This window comes from Gadus morhua, chromosome 3 (assembly GCF_902167405.1).
Source record: "Gadus morhua chromosome 3, gadMor3.0, whole genome shotgun sequence".
NCBI classification, from domain to species: domain Eukaryota; kingdom Metazoa; phylum Chordata; class Actinopteri; order Gadiformes; family Gadidae; genus Gadus; species Gadus morhua.
Window position 1 is genome coordinate 4,760,692 of NC_044050.1, and position 22,540 is coordinate 4,783,231.

The window sequence follows — 22,540 nt, forward strand, 5'->3', positions numbered from 1 at the left end:
GACGGTGGATTTGTTTAAGAGCCAGCAGCAGGTGAGGTGTGGAAGAGGGTGTTTGTGAATATGGAGGTGAATCACAGATGTTTTAATTAATCAAAACAGAATGCACACAAATGTGGTGCTGAATAAAATGTATGATGAGGTTATTGTGATGTCGCTGGCAGTTGTCATGGGAGTTTGGGGGGGCCGGGGGGCTCCGTGGGTTGTGTGCGTGCGTGCGGTCATGTTGTTGGCACCTAGTTGGTGGACATAACACGATTGCAGTTTGTTCACACGTGTGTACAGTAGAAGAGCTAAGTTCCCTGATCTATAGCTTATCGTAAATAGAGAAATATGCATTTAGATTGGTAGCAAACATAAATGTCTCTCGTACAAAGAATACCTCATCCCTATGCACATTACATTTGTAGGCTATGTAAAATAAAAATAAAGCTGATATGCTCAATGTCATGATGTTCATGTGATCTGATGTTTCTCAAAAGGCAAAAAGTCAGACACTTCACAATCTGTCAAATCGACTGCCACGAGACTGCTGTGCCAGTGCAGAATAACGATGTAGCCTACAGCCTTCTACATGTTAGAGAGAGAGAGAGAGAGAGAGAGAGAGAGAGAGAGAGAGAGAGAGAGAGAGAGAGAGAGAGAGAGAGAGAGAGAGAGAGAGATTGACTGACCCGTCTTTCAACTATAATTTTAACTATTCAACTATGGCTGGGAGATGTAGGACATTAGTTAAGCCGCTTGTCACTCAAGTCGGTCCAGTGGGGGCGGGATCTTCTTCAGACGCGCGGAGCGAGTCTGCTCATAACAGCTGCCGCGCGGTCCTTGTCCGACTGTTTTCAGCGTGTGGAGATGTCTTCTCTCACGAATATGTAATCGTAATGTGACGCTCAGTTCACTGTCTTGTGATGGGTAGACACGGCGAATCTTAACTTCTGTGAGGATCTTTTTTTTTTTCTTTTTTTTTCGTTCCATGTGGATTAAAAGCCTGCTCTGTTTCTGATCTCATGTCTCTGAACTGGCTGCTCCACTGTGGGGTACCGCCGAGGGACTGGTGACTCGGATCAAGCAAAAGCCGGAGACCAGGAGCGTTGCTTTCACAGTGGCCAGTCGGTGTCTCGAGCTGGAGGGTTGAGTCTACTCAAAGATGAGGAGGAAGCTTTCAGCTGCCGGCATCATGCTGTGCTTCTCATTAGCCATGCTGCCGAGGTAGGTTGGGTCAAGTGTGTGTGTGTGTGTGTGTGTGTGTGTGTGTGTGTGTGTGTGTGTGTGTGTGTGTGTCTGTGTGTGTGTGTGTGTGTGTGTGTGTGTGTGTGTGTGTGTGTGTGTGTGTGTGTGTGTGTGTGTGTGTGTGGCATCATGTTTTGCAATCAATCGAGAGAAGAATAGCCTAATCCAAATAATAATCTCAATAAGAATATAGAACAAACAAACATTGAATCATGCTCTTGGTGCAAATGTAGATGATCAATAACTTCTTTGAAAACCACAATTATGTATTAGAGGTTACATCAAGACATACAATCATACATAGGCTGGCACACTTGCAGACATGCAGTTACTGCGCTTTTAATGGCCCAGGAAACTCGAGCAGTACTTCATAGTCTAAGTGTAGCCTAAGTGAACCACCTGTTTATTCTTATAACACCATGGGATTAACCAAGGGGAGATATCCCCATGGTAACCACCCGCGCCAACTTTGTAATACTTTTCTACTACCGTCGTTATATATTACCCTATAGCGTTATGCACATCTCACACAGAGTGAAGTTCTACTACAAGTGTATCCCAACCCTGTCTTGGTAACGGACATCAGAATAAGCCGTAGCCTACAGACAGACAGACAGGGCTCCACACATCCACACACACAGAGCTCCACACACACACACACACACACACACACACACACACACACACACACACACACACACACACACACACACACACACACACACACACACACACACACACACACACACAAACACAGCTCAACACATCCACACACACACACACACATGCTCACACACAGCTCCACACATCCACACACACAGAGCTCCACACACACACACGCACACACAGCTCCCCACATCCACACACACAGAGCTCCACACACACACGCACACACAGCTCCCCACATCCACACACACGGTGCTCCACACATCCACACACACACGCACGCACGCACACACACACACACACAAACACAGCTCCACACACACACAAACACACACACACACACACACCCTTCCACACACACCTCGCGGCTGATGTCCCTTAGTCATTGACGTCGAAGGACACACACTAAGAGGCCCTTGACGTCACGAAAAGAACGGCATCATAGACATAGGATATTAGCCCTGCATCGTAATGGCAACAAAATGGCATAGATTATTATTGCAGTTTAGATGATTGTGTGAAATAAATATATGACCAATGTGAAAGAAACGATTTAATAATCATCCAATCCAAAAATAAATCCAAATATAATTTATTGAGGAAAAGGACTGAAAAAGAAACACCACATAATAATCTAAATCACACACTGCTGGCTTTCAGAAGCTTTTCTAGGTGGGAATCAGAAATTAAGAAAAACAAACACACAGTAGTGTAAGACCTACAAGTTTAGGCGGACACGCCTGTTGAATTCAAATTCTGAATTCATCTCTGACGTTCTAAGAAGATTTGCTAAATCTTTTATATTCTCCAGCAAATTGTCATCCCATCCTTCTCAAGTATAGCTTTGTGTAAGTTTTAGAATACCAAAATCTTCACACTTCAATGGATTCCATTTGCAGATAGTACTACAGTGAGGAGCCTAAAGCTATCGCCACAGACTTACCCATAGTGGGCCGCACACAACATCTCAGGGCTAAGCTTAAAAGACACATCCATACCTACAACCTACAATTGGGCCCAGGGAGGCCTCCTGCATGTGTTCGATTATCCATTGATTTCTACACTCATCTGTTGCATGTGTATAAATAAGTATAAATAATAAATATATAAATACAGCCACACACACACACACCCACACACACACACACACACACACACACACACACACACACACACACACACACACACACACACACACACACACACACACACACACACTTTTTTGAACTGAATCTTTTTTCCCAACAACTAGAATCTATTACTAGTTGTTGGGAAACAACAACAGGACGTCACAATCCGCAATCTCAGTGTATGCACGGCATGCCTTCATTATAGTGAGAGGGCCCAGTGCCTGCTGAGCGTGTCTTCCTGCTGTCGCGTGTGCGTTTGTTCACCTCGTTTGTTCCAGGAGGATTATTATTTTTGATCTTTGAGGTAAACAGTAAGGGGCTTACCCTGCACGGCACACCACTAGCCTCTAGCCTGCATACGCATACATACATACACAAAGACTCAGTCACTCACTCACCAACTCACTCACTCACTCATTCACTCACACTATGTTACCAACCTATTATAACGCATTCTTTAAACTATAAGAGTAGATATAGAGTTCCAATGTGGCGCTTCCAGGAATGAAGACTACATTTCCAATCATGGAGTATTTACCATGTCCTAACACGGTCCTTCTTTTACGCTCAAATTTCACTGGAAGATTTAAGGAACCTCTTGGTTAATACTTGGTTATACTGTCGGTTTTATGTATCAGAATTCACAAATACATGCACACACATACACACACCCAATCTCCTCGTCCTAGATCAAAAGGCTCTCCCTACTAATACTAACTGGCTGTCAATTGAGTAATACTCCAGTTATGATTATTCAGCAATAGTGCATTTCTTTGCACGCTCTTGAATGCAATTTCTTCTAAACTTTGCACAATGTAAGAACCATCTTTTTTAGTTTTATGATAATCTGAATATTTGAAAGTTTCAAGAAATGGCTAGATTAGTAATTTCCAAGTTATATGGCACAACAATTAACATGACGTTGAGTTATTAGTTTGGTTGCAAAGCAAGCCAGACTATGTCTTATATTTATTTTTCTGTTTCTTCCGCTGAATTTGGGTAATTTTTGGGTAAGTTGGGCATGTATCAATGCAGTGAACTTCAACTGTTAGAGACCAACCATTGCGGCCTTATTTTTTATATTAATATTTAAAATATTGTTATTTAATGTTGAAAGTTACTGGGTCAAAAACCATTCCAAACCTGAACACCTGGGAGATGTCAAATTTAATTGGAACATGTTATCTACATCTTTCTACCATTCTCCAAGCATCCCTCAAAGCATTTTAAGCTGGCTTTATTGATCCTCTGCAGAGAGCGCATCCAAGCTCCTGATGAGCTTTGGCAAATGGGACATCATCCACTTTGGAAACAGTAATATGGTGTACATAGAGATTAACTTTACTTTTGCCTGGACATTTTTATGATTATCTGCCTTTCACTACAATAGTGCCTAAAAAAACCAACCCCTCTTTTTACCACAGCCAGATGTTAACTGGTAGGGTGCAGTGATGACACTGTAGACATTGAGGTTATGGTCAGAGCCAGATGTTAACTGGGAGTGTGCAGTGATGACACTTCAGACAGTGAGGTTATGGTCAGAGCCAGTTGTTAACTGGGATTGTGCAGTGATGACCCAGACACTTCAGACAGTGAGGTTATGGTCCCCCAGTTCTATTCAGTTCTGTGTGTGTAACTCGGTTTCATATTTCTGCCTCAAGCAAGGTCATTTAAATTCAAATCTATTCAACCCAGTTTAATTTCCCCCTCACCCTCCTTCTTTCTTATATTTCTTATAACTTTCTTATATTTTCTACCAAATGATTAACATTTGGTAGACACCCTGATTAAAATGATGTTGGCATTAAGTGATGCAGGTTTTGAGTTTGTGTTCACGTGTTAAAAGACATTGTGCTTGCTTGCTGAAGGCTACATTCAACCTTGTACACATTACAGTGCTTAAGCTCTCTCACCATGTAATGTCAAACATGCCTGGAGGATTCCACATACATCATCATTGTCAATTGCCAGGTTCAATCCACTACGATGTCAATCATTCCGTTGACAAGTAAAACTAGCGAAGCAAATATATTTGGAAGTAGTCCATGTCTGGCTACATTGTTTTTGAAATGACAGGGTCTATGGACTGAATTAATCAGTCAACACATGATGAGCTTGTAGTGTGGGCAATGCCAGCATTGTTAAATATTATTTTAGAACGGCCCAACTAAACAGTTTTTTAAGATAAGCAGGTTGGTGAGTTTGTTATACATTGATGCTGAAAGACAAATATAACGAGATATTGTCCGTGTAGCAGTGACAAATTAATTATAATGTGGCCGAGGGGATGCATATATAGAGAAAATCAGAAGGTACTGATGACAGACCCCTGTGGATCCCCGCACTACAGGAGCCGATGGAGAGATGTGCTCCAAAAAATCTACAGCAATGCTTCCATTGGAAAGCACTCATTGGAGAACCACTGCAGATCACTGCTTGATCCGCGACCGGAATTGTAATTCCGGCGAAATTTTTTCTAATAATCTGATAATCAAGTATAGAGATTGCCGGGAGCAATTTTACAGCCCAAATGGCATCCATTTTATTAGCTAGGGCCACAGCGAATGCTTCCAAATCTGCATTTTTTAACCACTAGTATTGCTCAAAATAGCACCAAACCTCTGCAGTATCATGACTACACATAAAACGAGGAATCAACAACTTAGTTAGCGTACCGGGAGTTTATTAAATACACTCATACAACATAGTAGCAGAGAGATGACAGAGGGATGCAAATTTTAATCCGAAGCAACATGGTCTGTGTGTGATCCGTATGAACAGAGGGCCACATAATGTAATATGGTCTGGGTGTCATAAATTACAACATGGTCTGGCTGTGATCAGTATTATCTTGGTGTGATCAGTATGGTCTGGGTGTCATCAGTTAACAACATGGTCTGGGTTTGATCAGTATGGTCTGGTTCTAATCAGTATGGTCTGGGTGTAATTAGTATGGTCTTGGTGTGATCAGTGTGATCTGGGTGTGATCAGTATGGTCTGGCTGTGATCAGTATGATCTTGGTGTGATCAGTATGGTCTGGGTGTCATCAGTTAACAACATGGTCTGGGTGTGATCAGTATGGTCTGGTTCTGATCAGTATGGTCTGGTATGGCGTCACATTAGTGCCATAATTCACTAATGTGATAAAAGATGCATTCGGGCGTATTATATTATTCCACACGCGTAGATATTAACTGCGAGCGCGCAAATGATCTCTGCGCGCGCAAAACAGCCTCTCGCGCGCGCAAATTACCTCAGCGCGCGCAAAACCTCTCGCGAAAGATGTTTTTACGCTCTCGCTCGAATTTAATTTTGGCACTATGGGGGAGGGAACCAAGGCAGGGCGATACGTGAAACGGCCAAACGTGATTGGCCGTTTCTGAAGCGCGATATTTGATTGACAGCCCTCCTCACATTCAATTCTGAATTGTACAGTAAATGGCTGAAACGATAGTTACGTATTGTAACTCCAGATTCTATGAGTATAGGCGCAGCCTTTTAAGTGTCGGCCTCATTGTCCTTTAAATAGCTGAAGAAAAGCTGTTTATTGGGAGCAGAACGTCCGCCGGCGCCCGACTATATCTGCGAAATGCGGACGTCGTTGAGGCACGCCGCACGCGGACGTAATTGAGGCCCACGCTGTTGGTGGTCGGGGATTACAAATTTTCAGTGCTACGGCTCACGCCTAGGGATAACCCAATATCGATAGCCTTAAAAGGCTGCCCCTATACTCATAGAATCTAGAGTTACAATAAGTAACTATCGTTTCAGCCATTTACTGTACAATTCAGAATTGAATGAGAGGAGAGCTGAGGAGGGCTGTCAATCAAATATCGCGCTTCAGAAACAGCCAATCATAGGAAAGCCCGCCCTGCCTTGGTTCCCTCCCCCATAGTGCCAAAATTAAATTCGAGCGAGAGCGTAAAAACATCTTTCGCGAGAGGTTTTGCTCGCGCTGAGGTAATTTGCTGCTCGCGAGAGGCTGTTTTGCGCGCGCTGAGGTAATTTGCGCGCGCGAGAGGCTGTTTTGCGCGCGCAGAGATCATTTGCGCGCTCGCAGTTAATATCTACGCGAGTGGAATAATATAATACGCCCGAATGCATCTTTTATCACATTAGTGAGTGTTGCCATAGTCTGGGGCTGTTTCCCAAAGTGAAGGCTGCAGCCTTGCTAGGACGCGTCCTTGCTAGTCGCGTCCTATGGAGATGAGACTAGAGTGCTAGCTCGAGTGCTTCCTAGCGTTTGTAACGTTCGGACTTTGGAATGACTTGGTAGTGTGGAAGCGCTTCCGCTTTTTAATACTGCGTGTCCGCTTGTAAACACATGTGCGCTTATGAATAAAACATGGCAGCAATCAAGCTGATCGATATTTATTTGACTTTTGTCTGGTATGAATGCGGTCATTTCTCCTTCGCATGGAGCCTCTTAGGGGAAGTCACAAAAGCTTTGTTGCGGTTGATCGAATCGTCTTTATTAAAAGGAAAATCCATTAATAAAATTTATAAAACTAAGTGAAATTGTCTGAGAACTTAATTCATGCATCACATTTACAGTACGGTTGATTACTATTATGCAGGGGGAAAAAGACAAAGAAAGAGATGATAAACGTGTATTTATTTGGATATATTATTTAACTGATCTGATTCATTCATTCATATATTCCTACAATCTACCAGTGCTTTGAACAAATAAGTATATCATATAAAATACAATTATATACGTTCATTCAAAATTACAAACATTGCAAATGATCGGTTGTGCATTAATTTTACAACATTGGATAGTGGCACTATCCCTTCCACCGGTAAACAAATGTTTGTGCGCCACCCTAAGGCGCACAAAAGCCTCCGTTTGCTGGGCTGACCCAAAAAAAAACGATTCAACACAAACATAAATAGGTATACATAAATAATGTAATCTTTTGAGCGAGTAAATTGACATTGGTGAAAGTGGTGTTTAACACCAGCTACGTCCATGCAAAATATAGCAACGTATCATTAAGTTGCAAAAACGTTTGAAAAGTGGCACAGGTCTTCAGGCTTGATTATTTGCATTAACATGATGAATCTATAAAAAGCAATACGGCACAAAATATTTCTGAAAACTAATATAACTTCACTTAATTTGAACGTGTACTGCTCTGCCATTTTCAAGAACCCGCCCAGTGAACGCAGAGGATTGTGGGTAGTTTTGGCTCGTCTAGGATGCAGCGATGCATCCTTGAAAAATCTCGGAATTCTCAAAAACAAAGGACGCAAAAATGGCGCGGCTTTCGAGTGTCCTCAACATTGGAACAGTGCTTGTCGGCGTTCTATGATGTAGCGTCCTTAAAAGGGCGGCCGTTGAGCATGCTTCCTTGACATTGGGAAGCAGCCTGGGTGTAATCAGTATGGTCTGGGTTTGATCAGTGTGGTATGGTTGTGATCAGTATGGTCTTGGTGTGATAAGTATGGTCTGGGTGTGATCAGTATGGTCTTGGTGCGATTAGTATGGTCTGGGTGTGATTAGTTTGGTCTGGGTGTGATCAGTATGGTCTGGTTGTGACATCAAAGTGGAAAAGAGAGAACGTTTGAATGATCTGATTGACTGAATGTGATTGAGTGGATGCATTAGATGAGCGTATTCAGCATCAAATGAAGTGGTTGATTGTCACTACGAACAACAAGAAATAATGCATTTCTTCTGGGTTTTCATGCAAATATGTGCTTGGTACTGGAATTCTACCAAGCTTTCTGCGAAATATAAAGAGCACGCTCGCTTCATAAAATTACTCCCATTTCACCCTCCAAGCTCCGTACCACAGTCAACTTCAACCAGAATTATTAAGGTGTGAACGTTATCAACATCAGAAACTGGATTCTATGTGAAAAACTAGTACCAAAGAAAAATTGACTGAAGATACACCTGTTGTTGGAAATAATAAATACACATAGTAGTGCTCATTAGTTCTCAAGGATTCTGGATGATTATCTATGCTCACTTTGTTTCTATCACTGTCTATTTAAGTAGAAGTCACTGCAAGGAGCCGGACCATGGTGCTCGGAGTCGCCCCATTCCCATGTCCCCATCAGACTTCTTAGACAAACTCATGGGCAGGACGTCTGGATATGATGCCAGGATAAGACCAAACTTTAAAGGTACTTTTGTAACTAGCATCATCTGTGTTTCTTTGCATGACTGAAGTTTTAGTAAAGGTATTATGGTATAGATGATTATACTGAGGTCTTGGAATATACATTTCTGTTTTGGTACTAGAGATTATCTTTCTATTTTCCCCCCAACCCCACTTTCTACTACCAATGGCTGGTATACTACAGTATGGATGCTCACTGATCCAAATGAGCTGGAATAGTTCAAATCGGAATTTAAAGTCACCGCAATGGGCTGTTTGTGAAGTGGGTATGCATTCCACTCAAGGCCATGGTCAATATGTTGGGGTTCTGAACCGCCGCTGGGAACAGCGGTTTGTAGACAGTGATTGCAGAGCTTCAACATTTCAGAGGTGTGTCATGCACCTCTGAAATGTGGAATGCAAGATAAATCATGAATATGAAGAAAGGGCAGAGATTATTATTATTATTATTTTTTTTTAATTGTGATCATACAATGGGTAATCTTTATCATTGAAATTAAAAAACCTATCCTGTTTTGCCTCTTAAATCTCTGTCCCTTCTCTGCTTGGTCTATCACAGGTCCAGCCGTCAATGTATCCTGTAACATTTTCATTAACAGCTTTGGTTCAATTGCTGAGACAACAATGGTACGTAACAGTTAATGCTCAAATAAGCATTTGTTAGAGCTGATTGTAAATGGATTTATCTTGTTCAATAGACATTGATTACCTCAAAAAAGATGGTCAATCACACATTTGACTTTGTTTATACAATATATTTATTTCCTAATATTTTTCATTCCAATTGGAATTATAATTTGTTATCTTAAGTCGATTAGTGGGCTATTAATTACCCTCATCATTTGGGAATTCCAGATACAAGAGGACCAAATATACAGTAGTAGTAGAAGTGAAGATAGTAAATTAATCCATCTTCAAATATCTTACCACTGGCATGCAAAAAGGGCTTCCCCTTCATGACCATCTCTGGACGTGTGTCCTCCCTCCCAGAGCAGGGCTCTGATCAGACCTCTGTATGATCGTCAGCTGCCCCATTCCCACCCGAGGAGCGCACCTGCTCCCCCATTAATCCATGAGTGTTGCTGAAAATACATAGCTGCATCATAACCCCTCTGCTTGCCGAGTGGTTGTGTGGTCAGTGCTGCATGCCTATTGAATATGTCTTACACAATGTGTATATTCATGCTCCAATTTAGTTTAGCAACTTCAGCTACCAAATGAAACAGCCAGAAGGGCAGGACCAATATCATCAAATCATCAAATCATAAGCTCTTAAGGTAGTGCTAACCTTTTGGTAGAAGTTGGTCTAATAAATATTAAAAAATGGATAAAGATATATGTAACATTTCCGCATTCAGATACCTAAAGACAATCACAGGTAACGAACGGTCTCTTACATTTGGTAGCATGTCAATGGCAACATATGCCCTTTGGCCCGTAGCTTAATCCAGTAGCGACCTTATTTATGATGTATGATATTACAATGTCGAACTAGCTTGCTCCAAGGTGCTACTTTGACAAGTTGCTCGTGCCATACAACGCCATACGTGATCGGCAGTGTTTTTTCCTGCATTATTTATTTTTTTAAATGGGTCAGATCTTATTTCATTGTACAGCTGCACGTTATCCATTGATTCACTCTCGCTCTCTCTCTCACACACACACTAACAAGGGCCCATCTGGGAACAGCCCCCCCTCCCCGTGAATCACACTCTGAATCAGAACCCCATCATGCGTGGGATGAAGGATTGTTGTTGATTTTCCCCCCTGCAGAGGAACGGCTTGCTGATTTAATTAATGTATCAAGTCGGAGTTCACCAATTGGTATTAGCGATGGCAGGCATACAAAATAATGAATACACTGTCTAAATTTGAACGAATACTCAGGCTATTTTGGTGTGGAAAAAGTATGAGATACACAATGGAAATTCTGTTAAATTATATAAAGTCTATGTCAGGTCAGTTTTTCCCTGTATTATATACAGTAAATGTGTGTTAAGCCCACACTAGAACTCAATTGGCAACGCAGGTCTTTACCTTCATTTTACTGTTATGGAGCTAGTGAGATACACTTAAAAAAAACACATTAAATCCATTGGGAACATTTAGATACCCGAGACTTTGTAATTTTCCTATTGTTTAGAAAAATTCACCAAATGAAGTCTTTTAGAGAGGAGGTCTGCTACCCAAATCTCTCCTGGGCAGGACACCGCTAGACAACACAGGACTCATACTGGTGATGAAGTCTCTCGTGAGATCGCCTTCTCTCACATACTGTAAATCTGAGTATGAAAATCTGAATATCCAATGTATTTGTAAAGTACACTTTAAACCCCCTCCCCCATCAGGTACCCCCATGAGGTACCACCACAAGGACCACTAAATTAGGTGGGAAACACTGATATATATACAGTAACGTAACAACTCAAGTTTTTATAGAATGATTGTTTTGAACAGGGATAACTGCACTGGGCTTCACATGAATGATACATTAAATTACTTAGTTTAGTCAGCAAGTTATCGTTATGTTGCTTGTGGCTTCTTTATTGAAATGTCATTGTAAGGGGTTCACAGAGCGCTTGGACACCAGGTTTGCTCTTCCAATAGAAAGTCCTTTTATTTTGATCGCTCGCAAGTCCAAAAACACATGTCGTTTAAATGTCAATCATAACTCCGCTCAAAGCGGTCGAAGGGTGCGTTCAAGGCGATCTCTGGCGGCGATCGCCCCTGTCCCTCCGCTCCCGATCCTTCCTATCCTTCCAATCCGGTGCGCTCCCAACCTGCCCATACTCCCCCTGCAGGCCAGACGTCGCACGTCCCCCCACAGTCATTATGTGAATAAACTAAATGTAACATGAATAAAACTTGTATACATTAACCCATCCGTGAACATGAATTCTGCCTGCCTCACGTCAGATGGATTTTCCCTGGTGATGGGGATGAAGTGAACAACGTCCATGTTCCCACGCTACTGCAGCAGCATCAAACTATGTCCTCTTGTCATTGTTTTGATTGAGAAACCTGGCAGAAATGACATAAAATACCTTTAAATATTTGGTTGTTATCCTTTAAATTATTAATATAATTACATAATTGCATGTAATAAGACTGCATAGTGAATTAGTGAAGATTTGTGTTATATTGGCCAAAATACAAATAGCTATTAGTATATGTTACCTAAAAGGAGAAATGAAAATTTGGACATTATTCAATCAATTGTTGACATTGAACTGATGTGTAATGTAGACTGAGATGTGAAATACAAATGACAGAGCGATGATGTAGACTGATAGAGGGAAGGTGGGGGAAACAGACAGTGGGGGATTCCGAGGGAGAGGGTGGTCTGTATGGGCCATATGTCGCGTAGCAGGGCTTACAGTGGACCTCTCCTCTCCACCATCTGGCTGTTCATCTCTCCCTCCTGCTGTTAGCTCCTCTCACAGGCGACATAGCCCCGGACTGGGGAGCTCCCTGCGTACCGCCGGCACTCCCCACACACAAACATGAACTTAGTGCAACTCAGAGAGCGACATGTCCGGTCCAGATCCCCATCAGACTCACTACACCCTACATGTGTCTTCAGGCTAATCCTCCAAACATGGTAACCGTCTCCTCTGTTCTTCAAGAACATCCCGGCCTAATATCATTTGTCAAAATGACACAAGAACACAAGAATGTTCTCACAAGAACATTAAGCCTGAGTGCACTTCCCCCGGATGTAAAGCACTCGCGTCTTTTGGAATTAATGTTGAGTTTGAAAGTACTTTCCAAAATCTCTTATAACAATGACCGAAGTGCTATATTGCCATTGTTTCAATTCACATTGACGTAAAGGCAGAGACAGAGACACATTAAGTCACTCTGCTAAATGATATTAGTAACGGATGTCTCAGTGATGACAGGGGGCACGGTGATGGTGGTTTGGTCACCCAGACTAACAGGACCTAGTTACTGTTCCAAGGACTCAGGACCCAACTAGAGGGGGCAGGGGCTTTAGGGCTGGAGCACCCTCCCCTTGGAAGTGGGAGTAGGGTCTCTGTGGACACTTTATTAAAGCCTTCAAAGACACTTCTTCCAGGCTTTTATTGAGAAGTATGTGTAATATTATGTGTTTTTATTAGTGATTGTGTTTTATGTCCTGTTTTGTTTGGCCCCTAAAGCACTCTGTGACTTAGTTTATATGAAAGGTGCTATACAAATGCATTTGATTTGCTTGCTTACTCTAAGAGTTGGTTTAGTTAGGTCATATCAGAAGTATTGAGAAACAGTGCTGTGCATGAAGCCATGCCTCTTGTTCTCTGCGTGTGTTCATGTGTAGTGGTGTTCAGAGTCAGCGGAGGCATTTAGCACAGAGGGGGATATAAACCAACACAGCATCTCACAACAAAACATAGCCTTGTGCCAAACTCATCATGGGATGCCGTTTAAAAAGGTAGCCGTCTTCAAAAAACTAAATAAATGGATAGAGACTGTCATCTTGGCTCAATCTTTACTCCCAAATAAAGACAGATGGAGAGATGGATAAAGCACTTTTTTGTTGCGAAAACAAAAGGTTTCTTCTCGTACTGTAACACCAACACCTGTCAAAAATATTTATGCATTTCTTTACTTCTACTTTTTAAACTGATCTGACTAAACATAGGCCAGCACCACCAGAATCCTAGCAGAAACTGTCGGGCCTTCAATTCTGCATGCCATTTGTGAACTTCAACAGGCCATGTTGTAACACGATGAGCCTCTTTTGGGCTTGATGGAAACCGCCAGCTTTTAAAACCCCAGGGTCACAACATTTGGGAAGCTTTTGGAACCCACTGACCTTATATTATATGCATCTATGCTAGTGATGCTCCACTGAACAATCGGGCGTGCTTGTAAATATGTGTGAGTGCATGTTTTCTTATTTATTTCCAAAACAGTTCATTTCACTTCATGCATAAATTCCAAGAATCCTTCAACCAGACAATGTGTGAAAACGTTAATAAAACACAACATGTAGAGACAGACACACAGCCTCATTACACAGGTACATAGACACACATACAGTACATATGTGTACTGCATGCAAAGGAAGCCCAAAGGGGAGCACTTTAAATGATTATAACACAAGGCAAATGTTACTCATGAAAACCAATCTATCGATGGAAATTGGATTTTCTTTTTATAAAAAGCACACAGATCTACTTAGAAATATCATCAAAATATGAAAACACAATTCGGCTTTTTATAACTGTTAGTCCCTTCATTCTGCTCTCCAAGCCTATTGGATCAATTCATATCAGTCTCATATCAGTAGGCCGATGCCATATTAGACTTTGTTATATGAATGGTCCTCTGATGGTCTCTCTCTCCCTCCAGGACTACCGTGTGAACATCTTCCTGAGGCAGCAGTGGAACGACCCCAGGCTGGCCTTCACCGAGTACCCCGACGACTCCCTCGACCTTGACCCCTCCATGTTAGACTCCATATGGAAACCAGATCTCTTCTTTGCCAATGAGAAGGGAGCCCATTTTCATGGAGTCACAACGGATAACAAACTTCTCAGGATATTCAAGAATGGCAATGTTCTTTACTCCATTAGGTAAAAGGTTGTGGGTGTGGCATTGAATAATGTCTCTTCCACATATTGGCTCTGCCATAGGCTCAGCTTATTTATAAAAGGATCTCTTTCTATGACATCAATACTTTCAAGGCTCACATTTAGGCAAATATGAAAACTACATTTTCTGCATAAAAATATGAAAACATACCAGTTAATTTAGTCAAATCACACGGGTCTAGTACGGGTCTGTCCCCAAAGGACAGACCCTAGCTACACTGTGCAATACAGTGTAGCTGGGCTGGATGGGGGTGGAAGGCATGGCAACCAGCAGTAGGTACGGTGGGTGTTAATGGTGGAATGGTAGAATAATGCTTTAATCATATACGTCTTCTTTATTTTTACCAACCGTCTGTCCTTTGTGTCTTTTCCACTTTCCTCCCCCCTCTCTTTGTCTTCTCGTCCTCCATCTCTATCAGGCTCACACTGACCCTGTCGTGTCCCATGGATTTAAAGAACTTCCCAATGGACGTCCAAACGTGCATTATGCAACTGGAAAGTTGTAAGTGAATGAATAAATATACTACACATACACTAGACATGCATGCCTGCACGCACACAAAGTCACACACACAAACTCTTAACATTCTCTGTCTAACAAACATACAAATTAACCCACTCACACACACGCACCCACACAGTCTCTCTTGCAAACACAAACACACACACACACACACACACACACACACACACACACACACACACACACACACACACACACACACACACACACACACACACATACTGTCTCTCGAACATACTCTCTCACAAACATACAAATAAACACACACACACACACTCTCTCTCGCAAACACACATGCACACATATACGCACAGATATTTCAACATGACATTATCTGTCTAAATATTGTGTAAATATATGAATATATATTTACACTGTTTTTTTTTTTTCTTGAATTCTAACCCTGTTGAGGACTTGGGCTGTTTGTGTGATGAAACATGTTCCCAATGGGCTTATGTTACTGTGAGTTTGATGGAACTGGCAATAAGAGGTGGCAGTTGACAGTTGCTTCAGTTTATACAAATAGTAATGGTAATAGTCCTATATAGTGCACTATTATAGGTGTTTTACATTTACATTTAGGGCATTTAACAGGCGCTTGTATCCAAAGCCACTTAAAATAAGTACCTTTATCAGAGGAAAGGGGAACAATATCGCTGGCGTTACAGTAAAGATATTTATAGAAACAAATGCTTAGCATTTACGATTGCTACGTTAACAATTGTCGTCATCATGCCGTCTTGTTTGGCTACCAGTACAAGTCTATGGATTTCCAGCTCATAATTAGAATCCCAATTCCCCCTATTACCGGCCCTACTTAGGGCCGGCAACAACAAGTTATCTATTTCGAATGGCACCATAGTCAGACTGTATTATGTATAAGGACAACATGATCAGGTATGAAACACAACAGCGGGATGTCAAACAGCCTCCCCACTGACCCCCTCTCTATCTGACCTCTTCTTCTCCAACTCTTAAGTCTGTGTGTGTTGTCCAGCTTTTTGCATCGCAGGCCTTGATTGGATGCGTTGTTTGTTGCTATTTTCGTTCCTTCCCATCTGTTCAAATAATCCCTGTCCTCCATTTGCCTCTATTTGAGAGCTTGTTAAAGCATATTGATGGTCTCATGACTCACCCTTCGTGGCATGCGGAGCGCGGCCCGACCCCAGGGCTGTTGTGGAGAGGGGGGTCGAGGATCGGGCTTGGGCCTAATCATTAGCTGTTTTAATTTGGCATTTTATTGTGCTTCATTGCATCGCCGCCAGCCCGCATGAATGACAGCCAACTGTGCCGTCACATATTGGTATTACATCATAGAGTGGAGGTTGTTTTCTTTTGCGGATTTCAGTCAGTTGTAAAGTGAGTCAGTTGTAAAGTGAGTCTCCTCCCGTGTCCCCCCCTACCACTTAACAGTTGGATACATGGGAGGAGAGGGAGACGGCTCAGTTGTCTCCCTCTCCTCCCATGTCCCCCCCTACCACTTAACAGTTGGATACATGGGAGGAGAGGGAGACGGCTCAGTTGTCTCCCTCTCCTCCCATGTCCCCCCCTACCACTTAACAGTTGGATACATGGGAGGAGAGGGAGACGGCTCAGTTGTCTCCCTCTCCTCCCATGTCCCCCCCTACCACTTAACAGTTGGATACATGGGAGGAGAGGGAGACGGCTCAGTTGTCTCCCTCTCCTCCCATGTCCCCCCCTACCACTTAACAGTGGGAGACATGGGCGGAGAGAGGAAGACAGGTCAGGTGTGCTGGCTCCTCGTCCTCCGTGTCTCAGCCATAGAAAAATAAGAATAGATGGTAGATGGGATGTCATCATCACCACTTATTCTACTACTTCGTTTAAGAATGCTTGATTCTGATTGGCTGGGAGGGGGGCATTAACCTGGCAGGTTGCCCGCTGACTTGTCCGTTGTACTTGCTGCTGACTGGCAAGTTTCTTTGGCAAGTGACCATGGTATATGTGTCCAAAACGTGTTCGATCGATCGTAATTAAAGGGGACTACATTTTGAGGGAGATGAACGTAAACAGGGTATACATTTAATAAGCATGCAATACAAATAAGAAAAAGCATAATTATTAAAATATATGAATTGTTTTATCATGTTGGCAAGCATGAAGTAGAATAAACGAGATAATCACCTCAAGGCAGAGCAATAAACAGTTCGATATGGCTGGCTCGTGGAAGGTTACCGTCCACCAGCCGTCCATGAGCCGGGCATATCAAACTGTTTATTGCCCTGCCTCTCGGTGATTATCCCTTACTTAAAACACATGAGAACACTCAATCCCGATGAATCATCTGTGGGAACGATGGAGGTGAAAGGTAAAAGAAGGATTCATGTCATGTGATGAGTGATCTGTTATGTTTCTATGTCCTCTCTCTCTAGTTGGTTACACCATGAATGACCTGATCTTTGAGTGGCAGGAGAACGGACCAGTCCAAGTAGCCGATGGGCTTACCCTTCCACAGTTCCTCCTCAAGGACGAATCCGATCTGAGATATTGCACCAAGCATTACAACACAGGTAATGCACACATTCACTAGTGAGGACTCAATAGACAATCGATTTTTCCGAGTAGTTCTCTTTTTGAAGTGTTATTTTAATATTATTGTTCAGTAAACCCTGCATTTCTTAAATTGTATTTTTGAAATGTTGCTGTGGTTTTTAGTGCTCTGCTTTCCATGGCATTATTTTTATTTATGCAGGCCTTCAAGCAGCAATCAGAACACTGAACAAAGTGTGTTGTAGCTTGTGAATAATGGAGAGGCCAACAATTGCAAATTTCATGAAGCCACAGAAACCACTGTGTACATGTGTGAGTGACTCTGGAGTGACTGTGTGTGTGTGTGTGTGTGTGTGTGTGTGTGTGTGTGTGTGTGTGTGTGTGTGTGTGTGTGTGTGTGTGTGTGTGTGTGTGTGTTTGTGTGAGTTTGTTTGTGTATCTCACACAAGCACCACGTGTTAGTGGTTGGAAATGAGAGTGATGTTCGTTTGAGTTTATGCATAATGCAAAATATTGCTTCCATGGCCTCTGACGTTTTACATAGCTTTTAGATAATGTAAACTAAGGCCACATATCAACACTGCCTATAAACTCCTAAATAAGATCTACCTTATTATTATTAGGGGTCCGAGCAGCAAAGCTGCTTCGCCCCTATTGTTTCTGTAACGTTTTTTTTTTTCGGAAATTCTGTAAAAGTCATACTGCAGCCTATATCGTAAGTCGAAAACACTTGAAATTTTCCCCTCTATCCATAAACCCAAATTTGTGGTACTGCAACCAAAGGTGACGCTATTGTAAAAAAATCATGAATTAGGCTTATTTCTCTATTTTCTAAAATCAGATGCATCTTTTTCACCCTGGTCTTCTGCCTGCATTTTTTTTACTTTTCCCACAATTTCATAGAAAAGCCAAATGTCCACACTCTCAACCCATTTTGCCTATATGACCATTTTGTTATTGTATAACTACCTTATGGTATAATACCAACGGCTATCATTAGGTGGATACCATTAACAGTTCCAAATCTTTTTTGAGAGCCTTTAATTCTCTTGTGAAATGTGTGCTTGGAGTTTTCTTGATGTTGTGTGCTGCTTATCAATCGACATTTTCACATTGTGAATGAGGCTTCATCCAGTTCAGGAATGTCAGTGGCTCAACGGGATAATGAATGATAGTGTGCTGGTGATCCTTAGGTTGAGAGTTCGAAATCCAGATTCAAGGTTTCTGAACAAGCTGAACATGACTTTCTGTCATTGCCACTCATTTAAGAAACCTAACATTGAACAGCACCTGAAATTCATCAGGCAATCAACATTCCGGCTCATTAGTTTCCAAGAATCAGACTGCCAAGACACAGTATGGCATTAAGGGGAACTTCTTCATTAACCATTTTTCCTTCATAATTAACTCTGTCATATTTATATTTCTTCCGTTAGTGTTCTTGACTACGAATGTTTAATTTGCCCAGATTTTTTAAAGATTTTAAAGGAATATGCTTTGAAGAAAGCCCTGCAGTTCAGGTTTATAAGTGGAACATCTTTCCTTAAATATGACAATATATTTATATATCTTCCATTAGTGTGTTCTTCACTTTTAATTTTGCTCGGACCCCGTTAATCACCGCTTGCGGTTATATTTATTAGTATTAATATTATTATTAGTTAAGTTAAAGCTTTTTATTGTCCCCTAAGGGCGATTTTGTTTGCAGCAAGACATCAATAGACAACATAGGACAGAAAGTACACCATGACAGACCAAACATACATGCAGATAGTATAGATAGTGCAGAGTGTATACAGGCATGCTGATAAGAATCCCTGCATGACATACCCATGTAAATCAGAATAATAATAATAACTACTATGTGTCAAATAAAAGAAAAAATGAAAAACAGGAAACACTTTCTGCTCTCCATGGAGTACCTTTCATACAGCAGGTAATCATACCTCACACTGCACCAAAAACACCGTGTCGGCCCAGAGCTCCAAAATCTGAGTTCAGTAGAGAAATGGCACTGGGAACAAATGAGAGTCTATGGCCCCGTTCACACGAAGCCGAAACGGGCGAAACCGTTACGGTTTCGATCTATCCGGTTTCGAAGTATCTCCGTAAAGACGAGGCAAGGGAAACCGGGTAGATCTGTAGAAACGCTGTAGTACACATTCCAGGCCCATAAGGGGCGCTGCTTCTGGTACAGAAATCCAGAAGAAATGAAATAATAAGAAGAGGCGAGAATGCGCATAAGGGCTGCCCTTATGCGCATGCTCGCATGTGATTTCTGAGACTCCGCGGGCTTAAGAGCCATTGGCTAGGAGGTCGAGGGGTGGGGCGATGACGTCATGGTTTGCGGTTTCAGTCGGTTTCAGGCGTAAACACGAATCCAAAACGAAACCGGGTAGATTTGAAACCACCTCCGAGGGTGGTTTCAGAAGTTTGCGGTTTCGGTCAGCGGATTCGCCGGCTTCGTGTGTACGGAAGGCCGAACCGCCCAAGACCTTTGCGGTTTCGCCATGAAATCGGCTTCGTGTGAACGGGGCCTATGTCTATTGGTTTTAACTGCAGGGAATCTGAAACGTGACTTAGAAGGTAACAACTGATTGTCTTGACCTCATAGGTAAAATCCTCTTCAGGATGAAGAGGATGACCATTTGCTGATAAAATAGATTCTGCCTTTTTGTGGACAAATCTATTGTACAGGTCTGCTAGACTGCTTTGCTTGGCACCTATGATTTTGCCACCGGCCTTCACTACTTTGGCGAGTGAGGCTTTATCCTTTACGTTCAGATTTCCATACCAGCATATCATAGAAAAAGATAAAACAGATTCAATGTATGATTTATAAAATATTCTCATAATGGTTTTATCCACATTGAATTTTGCCAATTTACGGAGGCAGGAGAGTCGCTGTTGGCCTTTCTTACATATATTCTCTGTGTCAAGATTAAAATTTAGCCTGTCATCAATTATGCTTCCCAGGTATTAATATGAGCCAACTACCTCTACAGGTTGCCCGTTTATAGCAGTGACCTGGGTAGGGGGGGACTTGCGCCTATAATCAATGACCATGTCCTTCGTTTTTGATACATTCAAGTGTAAGTGAGCACTATCACACCAGGCTATAAAATCGTTTAAAACAGGACCATGCTCAGATTCTTTTCCATTTAAAAGACTAACAATAGAGTCATCTGCAAACTTTAAAATATGTCTGTTTGTGTGCTGGCTACGACAGTCATCAGTGTATAGGATGCATAAAAGAGGGGGCAGGACACAATCCTTTGGTGACCCTGTAGAGGACAGTATCTTTTCTGAGAGTACCCCATTCACCCTCACTCTCTGAGTTCTGTCCGTTAAAAAATCCAAAATCCAACCCACTAAACTAAAATCGAAATTAAAATTTCTTAACAGCTTATCAACTAAAATGTGTGGTTGAATAGTGTTAAAAGCTGATGAAAAATCAACAAATAAAAATTTGGCATGAGTGTTGCTACCTTCAAGGTGCTAGTATCAGGTTAAGCAGAGTGGCTGTAGCATCCTCAACCCCTCGCCTGGCCATATAAGCAAATTGTTGTGGGTCCAATAGATTCTCTGTTTTGACGAGGAGCACCTTTTTCATTAGTTTTTCGAAACATTTCATCACCAATGAGGTCAAGACAATTGGTCTAAAATCATTTAAAACCTTAGGGCGACAGATTTGTGCCACTGGTACAATAGTCGAGTTTTTCCAAATTTTGGGGACTCTCTGTTGGCTCAAGGAGAGCTTAAATATGTAATAAAATATTAGACCAAGTTGTTCAGCGCACGAGGAGAGTAGGTGACCCCCTATGTTATCTGGCCCGGGGCTCTTCTTAACCTTTGAGTGTCTGAAGGTATCTACTACGTCATGCAAATCAAAGGGCGCTGGGGCACTATCCTTTAGGTAGTTTTTTTGCTCTAAAATGGCATCCTTAAATGTGGGTGAGTCAAATTATTAATATAATAATTAATTATTATAATAATAATAATAATTATTATTCTTATTTTGGTTAAAATAAGTTACAATTCATTAAGGTTTTAAAGGGGCTTGAAGGGTGTCAGGTCCCACATTTGAGGACAGATATTTTATTAGTTTGATTAATAAAATGCACTGTCAACAGTAATACACATTTTTATTTAGCATTAGCATAGGGGTAAGTCGTAGCGGTTAGAGTCAACCCTAACCCTAACCCTGTTAGTTAACATGGTATCCATAAGTAGAGAATTAGTTAACAGTTAATTAATCCTGAATTAATTATTAGTTCATACTCATTATTGCGTGTTCACTTATGTTAACTAATGGTTAATTAATGTACTCTTATTATTATGTGTCTTAGAATAAGTATATATAGTATATTACCAATAAACTTTTTAGGATGTTTATTTTTGTATTCTTATGTTAAAGTAATCAGCTTCTTTCTATATAGGCAAGGACAAGTCCTAAAACAGTGAAGAAAGTAAGAAAGCTTAAGAAGAACTCATCAAACAATACTAACCAACGGGATACATTTTTCAGATTGAAAAGAAGTGCTTGATGAGAGATGAACAGAGAGGAAAGAGGACAGAGAGGAAGTGAAGGGGGAGAGTTGAGGGAAGGTGACATAACATCAGAACGGTGCTACATGCTGACTCTTTGTTTCCCATCACCTGATAATTGAAAAAGCATGTTTCCACCGCCCCACTCGCCTTAATTATGTATTCTTACTTTTCATTCTACAACTCTCTCCACCTTTTCTTTCCTA

At 41.6% G+C, this 22,540-nt stretch overlaps 1 protein-coding gene across 3 annotated transcripts in view; it reads left to right on the top strand.

Annotated features, from left to right (window-relative positions):
• Positions 1 to 713: 713 nt before the first annotated feature.
• Positions 714 to 22,540, top strand: part of glra3 (glycine receptor, alpha 3) — a 43,232-nt gene continuing 21,405 nt past the window's right edge. For 2 of the 3 annotated variants that reach the window (XM_030352746.1, XM_030352748.1), the window contains exons 1-6: positions 714 to 1,203; positions 9,029 to 9,159; positions 9,715 to 9,782; positions 14,511 to 14,734; positions 15,172 to 15,254; positions 17,669 to 17,806. In XM_030352746.1, the coding sequence (XP_030208606.1) occupies positions 1,142 to 1,203; positions 9,029 to 9,159; positions 9,715 to 9,782; positions 14,511 to 14,734; positions 15,172 to 15,254; positions 17,669 to 17,806 (706 nt within the window). In that variant the 5' untranslated portion in view covers positions 714 to 1,141. The remainder of the gene's footprint in view (positions 1,204 to 9,028; positions 9,160 to 9,714; positions 9,783 to 14,510; positions 14,735 to 15,171; positions 15,255 to 17,668; positions 17,807 to 22,540) is intronic. The other variant, XM_030352747.1, reaches the window with a different exon arrangement.